At 40.4% G+C, this 6638-nt stretch overlaps 1 protein-coding gene across 1 annotated transcript in view; it reads right to left on the bottom strand.

The window, feature by feature from the left end:
* Positions 1 to 6638, bottom strand: part of USP3 (ubiquitin specific peptidase 3) — a gene marked incomplete at its 5' end in the record, with an annotated part of 28203 nt that overhangs the window by 5193 nt on the left and 16372 nt on the right. The window contains 2 exons of the mRNA XM_009582816.1: positions 1903 to 2049; positions 6258 to 6371. Of these exons, the coding sequence (XP_009581111.1) occupies positions 1903 to 2049; positions 6258 to 6371 (261 nt within the window). The remainder of the gene's footprint in view (positions 1 to 1902; positions 2050 to 6257; positions 6372 to 6638) is intronic.

Raw genomic sequence — 6638 nt, 5'->3', positions numbered from 1 at the left:
TGGAGCGGGTCCAGAGGAGGCCACGAAAATGATCAGGGGGGTGGAACGCCTCTCCTGTGAAGAAAAGCTGAGAGAGCTGGGGTTGTTCAGCCTGGAGAGGAGAAGGCTTCGGGGAGACCTTATTGTGGCTTTTCAGTACTTAAAGGGGGCTATTAAGAAAGATGGGGAGAGACTTTTTAGCAGGGCGTGTTGCGACAGGACAAGGGGGAATGGTTTTAAACTAAAAGAGGGCAGATTCAGACTAGCTAGAAGGAAGAATTGTTTACACTGAGGGTGGTGAAACGCTGGCGCAGGTTGCCCAGAGAGGTGGTAGATGCCCCATCCCTGGGAACATTCAAGGTCAGGTTGGACGGGGCTCTGAGCAACCTGATCTGGTTGAAGATGTCCCTGCCCACGGCAGGGGGGGTGGACTAGATGACCTTTAAAGGTCCCTTCCAACCCAAACTATTCTGTGATAAGGTATGATAAACAATATGTATCATCATTCTCTATGCTTTCATTACCCTCAATCTTTTCAGCAGATTATGTAATGGACTTGCTTCTCATAGTCCAATCAAAAAAAAAAATTTGTTATTATACAGTTTCTACAGTTGCTAGTTTGTGCTTGCAGATCTGACACCACAAGCCTGCAGAAACCTGTGTTCCTTATCCGCACTCCACCTACATCTTTACAGTTAATCTGAACGCTTCTTGTTGAGCAGAAGGAAATGGCTACCCAAATAAACCAGCGCTCAAGAAGAGAGCATTCATAGCATATTTATTACTTTACTGTAGGCATTTAAGTGTATGCGACCCTACCTTGCCCTTGACAGAAGGCAGCTTACTCTACCTCACCATGCATTTGAGCAGCCATTCTCAAGACAAATTGAGATATATGAACAAAGTTTAAATTCTCCTTGGGTTTTGACATTCAAAATGTTGACAAAACAAAATCGGTTTAGTTTTCAAATACCCTTCAATTCGAAGGCGATTTTAGGATTATTTCATGGGATTTTTAAGCATCAGCAAAGCAACATAAATGTGGTAAAGAGCACAGGCCGAACTGTAGGCTTTCCCTAATGAAGCATCTATAAAATCCTGCACCTCTCAGACCTGTTTTCTACATCCTGATTGGTATAGGAAGGGAAAACTCACTGAACTCTTACATAGGGAATCCAAGGACTTAGGGACCAATGTGCAGGTTGAACTAACTTAACATTCCTCCCCAAAGCAAATTAAAATGTTTTCTCTCTGTGAGAGTTTCAATCTGAAAGAAAACACACCTGGGACAGAATTCAGAAACAACAGTATTTTGAGAAGTACAGAAAGAGGAGTGAAACACATGGATTAGCTCTGTTAATTCTGATTTTCAGTAACATGAAAATCAAAATTAACGGGAAAAAAAAAAGCAACAGCTTTAACTGTGTCAAGTGACATGCAAATATAGCAAGATCATCTGCAGGAAAATTGACTTCAAACTGTAACTGCATTGCTCACACATTAATCCAGGTCTGCTGCCAATTTAAACCTATATATACTTGACCATCTTTTTTGCTCCTATATCATTCAGGCCATCTGTCACCTTAAGACAATGAGATTGTCTGAACAAAGAATTCTACATGGGTATAGAATAGAAAATACAAAGTTCTTTCTTTTTATTTCTGAAAGACTAATGAATTAAAATGTGTTTACAACTTAGCCTGTACACTCATGCACACCTACGAAAAATGCTGATCCTTTTGAAAGGAAGCGCATCCTATAGGGTGCTAGTCCTTTATAACCTGCAGCTTTGTAATTCATACCATTACAGAGGCACTAAAAAGAATTTAAACAAGGAACCATGAATTTGAAATTTCAGATCCACCACACACAGACCCATACAAAGGCATTAAGGTTTTGAAGAAATTAAAAAACACTTCTTACATGCAACATTTGTTGCTTGCAGACAGACTAGAATTTTCTTGCAAAATTACTGAACGTGAAACACCATTGAAGCCACCCTGGAGTTCCAGGTGTAGATGGTCCAAAAGGTAACGCATGAACTCATGGGCATCCTGTTGCTGGTATCCCCTTAAGAGAAAAGGAAACAACAGCAACAAAATCACCAAACATACAGGTTGCTTTAGTACTGATGCACAGAGCGCACCAGGGTCACATGAAAGAACCTTTGCTGTTTAATAATACTCAGCAGACTTTACAGAGACATACATATTTTGTACCAAAAAAGTTTTCCAAGTAGCCTTTGGAAACGTACAACTACATCTAGACAAAAGAAGCGATTTTGGTCCTTTGCAGCTCTCACTCTCGCTCTGCGCACCTCTTTTTGAGGATGGAGAAACATTTGAGAGTATACATTTTAGATAGGAAAAGACCTTTTAGAAAACAACAGGGAGAAACGTAACGTTTGCTCACATACTCGGTTAATGTTAATTGGCCTCACCAAACTCAGTCTGTGCTAGTAACATCCTAGGACTCTCATACATGTTAATGGAAAATACACAATGGTAGCAGTGACTTCCCCTCACTCACACAAAGCATTTCTACTTTTTCTTTATTATTGACTACATTTGATTAGTACCTCCGCAGAATTGTTATGAATCAGGTTCAGACAGCACACTATTCATCCCTATTTTGAAACTACTATAAATTATGGTCAATATATTCACATCGTAAAGCTGGTTAAGATTCAAAAGACCCACAAAATGCATTGTTCATGTGGGATCCTGAGTCAGTATTTCTGAGTGGTTTTCATTCAACCACTGATCCCACTCACTTTGGCAGTTCCAGGTGTTTGCTTGCCTGTTTGTTCCCCTCCCCACCAAAGCCAGAACTTTAATCTTTGGGTTTCTTTTCCTCAGGCATCTTTCAGCAACAATATGAAGTCTGAAATAATTACAATGAAAGAGAGATTTCTCTCCTCTTTTAGGGCGAGATCTGAGCCATGCTCAGAATTGCACACGTCCCCTTCATAACCCACACACCATTTGTTGGGAGAGAGGGGTAATGGTGGGGTATCCAGAGCATCTCTTGAGCATCTGGATTTGGTAGGGTAGGGCTCCAGTCTCAGACGTGTCATGCCATCAGCAGCAATGCTGCTCAAAGAGTCACCATTAACAAACCTAATCGAAGGGAACAGAGAAGCCATCAGGGTAAAATATGCCTTTAAAGTTATTTAAGATAAGTCATGCATCAAATCTAACAAACAACTGCTATTCATTTGCCGTAAGATATATACTGAGATGAAGTTGGAAAGCATACACAGTGAAACAGTGAAAGCTTTGTGCAACACCAACATAATTTCGTGCAAGTCTTTGTAGTCCTAGCTACAAAAATCCCTACACAGTAGCACTGGCTTTCCCTCTTCCTCTTGTCCATTCTTTTAGGCTGCTTTATCATGCCTCCCCTGCCCCTTTTCCTCCTCACTATTCCACATAGGTATTGGCCCTGTCACATAGGAATGTCTGGGAAAGAACAACAGACATGCATTTTATGCTACTGCTCAGGGAAAGGAAAATGTCCCTAAGCCTCACGGCACGGTACCCAGAGTTAGAGAGAAATGAGAACAGACTCGGTGCAACAGAAGTATGCGATGTGAGGCTGATGTGCTTAGTGAAGAACATAGGTACGTCCTACAAAAGGAATTGCTAGGAGGTAACAAAATAAAAATGAAATAAAGCCTTTTCATCTTGTAGAATTACAGTAATGTTTTCTTCCGAATTAGCAGCTTTAAAAGAAATCACCGAGTTTGTATGTAGATTTTACGGCACCCTGAAAAACATCAGCAGCACTACCTACCTTTTACAACAGAAAAACTGGCACACAGAAACACTGCTGTGCTTCAACAGGCCGCAGTCCTGTACAGCCAAAAATAGGACTTATTCTCCCAAAGTTGCAAAATAATTTTACATTACTATGGAACAAGGTAGTAAACCAGAACTCAGCTTCAAAGCTGCGTGTTAACTCTGCACACTCTAAGATAATTTTGAAGTTGCTGAGATAAAACAGGATTTGCTTAGTTTACTGAACACAGGTATCTTCAGCTTAATAAACATATATAGGCAATCAATAAACAGCTGAAGATGAAATTTATGGAAAGTCTTTGCTTCAGACACCTTTTCAACATTAAATGCCTCATGAAAGAGCTCTGAAGTATATGGCACCCCTTGCTCTGCAACAAATTTGAAGAAATAACCTTTGGAATCATTCCACATTGTTGGTTGTGCTCCTGGTGCATGTGTTTATACTTGCATACAAATATGTTAATTATAGATGGAAGATTCTTTGGATTTGATAAAAATCCAAAGAACATGATGATATGGACGATGCCCTGTATAAAATAAACCATGATCTAAAAGCCTGTCAGCAAAAAGCATAGTTTCTCAGATAGTCAGCTTGTGTAATAAAACTGATCTCCATCCACCTGAAGCAATTCAATTCAAGCCCACCTCTGACATTCCTTTTCCTACCGGCAACAAGATAGGATATAGACAGGAACAGTTACTAAGAAAATAGAGCATACTATTTATACAGCAGTAAATCAGCAAAATACACATCTTGCAACTTGGCATGAGCCTACAGAACTCTCTCGGCCTGCAGCAGAATGACAGCAGCAGACTTTGTCCAACAGTCAAGGAGCAGGAATTCCATAGCAGCATTAGAGCTCAGAGGCACTCCAGTTGTGCTTATAGTAAGCGTAAGCGATACTTCTGTACTCCCTATATGCAATATGAGACAGAGGGCCATGAAGTGCAACAGCAGCAGTTTTTCCTATAACCTTCTGTGAGAATAACAGCACTTGCAGTCCTTGGAGGCAGGCACAACATGCCTTTTACAACTGAAATCTCTTCAGGCTAAAACAATTAAACCAGGTTTCTAACCATGTTTCCTGCCCCATCACTTCAGGCTTCATAAACACAAAGTGGCTGGTTTGCTGTTAACATGCTACTGGCTCCGGCTTTCTTCCACATGTATGTCCACCCACCTTCTCCTCCTAATCTCACAAGAAGCGCACACGGTAGAACTAGAACTGTAGCATCATTAGCTTTTACAAGGTACAATTAAGCACTGAGCAAATTCAAATTGTCTCCCTGGATCATGTGGGAGCAGGGATCTACTGAGCAGCTGACTCTATCCTCCATGTGATTTAATGAGTTCTCTTACTAATTAATCATGGACATAATTCCCACCTAACTGGCAATAAAAAGGGGAGGGGGGGAACCCCAACAAACAGCACTTTTTCTTTTAAAAGCTGTGATAGAACCCACAGTGCTGAAAATTTGCTTGAGGAACTTTAATGAACTGGTTTCTCACTTAGTCTAACAAGAATTATAGTGAAGACTGTAATAGGGAAACTGGTCAAGGACATTATGGATGATGTTCATTTGCCTATAATGTTTTGGTCGCTGCTTGCAACTACTGGTATTAAACTTCCTTGATTCTCATAAGCCAAGTGAAACATATTTGGCAGTGTGAAGAACAGAATAAATAGATTTGTGTTATTCGGGTTACTCGTTGAGCAGACGTGTTCACAGCATCTTTTCAGCACTGCTGGAGATGTAACAGATAACAGAACATCTTTACTACCTGAGAACATGGAGCAACTTACCTTCATCACAATATATCCTAACAGGTTTCAGTGCTCCTTTGAAAGAGGTTCAGGGGCCAGGACTGGGAGACCTTGGAGAGGAACGATACTTCAATTTATTTGGGTAACCTTCTTCTTCCCTTTCTTTTTATCGTCTGTTTTGTCAGTATGGGCACAAAATGCCTACTATACACAAGATTTTTTCTTATAGCCCTTATTTCATGTCCAGATGGTGCAGTATTTTGAGAGAATCAAGGAAGTTTCAGCCAGTATGTTTGCATTTAGGCCTGTAGGTGCTGTACGTTTTTTAATCTGACTACATCACTTTCTTATTGCAGCCAAGCTTGGGTTCTGTCAACACCATGCACTTGGCACTTACCTACTAGTCATTATCTTGATTCTTCTGCCCTTCGGAGCACTGGCTCAAAGGTACAACTACTACTATTTTAGTATTTCAGATGTTTGTCCTCTCTGACACTGCTACGTGTAGCATGTGGTAGAAAGGCGGGGAAAAACAAACACTACCAATGAACACAAAACTGTTGATCAAAGTGAAGATCCTTTTCAAAGCATATTTGTGGGCATATGGGAAAGCTGCACAGAGTGCATCCCGCGGATTCAGCAAATTTTAGAGTAGGACACCAGCAATACAAGGTTGCAATCAAGAATATTGTTCTTATTCTACCAAACTTACCTAAAATTTGGCATGATTTTCCAAACAACGTAAAATAAAGACTCTGGACTAAATGCAGTTTGGCTTCCTTGCCATAAAGCACAGAGTGTCTTTCTGAATTCTTCCACCAATGAACTGGAAAGAAAGTAAAAGCTGGTGATTAATATGGGTGTTTGTATCATAACCCTGACAGATTTACCAGCTCAATGGTACAAATATCGGGCATTACTTTGGTTAAGATTGTAATGATTGGGTAAATATCCTTTCCAGTACTTCAAAGATTTTCAGTCCAAAATCCTACCCATCCTAACCCAGGTTAGGAAAATTGTATTTCAGTATTGAGGACTCACCTGGAAATCTATCCACCTCTCGCCATTTTACTGTAGACTCTGCTAACATCAT

This window comes from Fulmarus glacialis, unplaced genomic scaffold (genome assembly GCF_000690835.1).
Source record: "Fulmarus glacialis isolate BGI_N327 unplaced genomic scaffold, ASM69083v1 scaffold14887, whole genome shotgun sequence".
Taxonomy (NCBI): domain Eukaryota; kingdom Metazoa; phylum Chordata; class Aves; order Procellariiformes; family Procellariidae; genus Fulmarus; species Fulmarus glacialis.
This window is presented reverse-complemented; position numbering and strand designations above follow the sequence as displayed.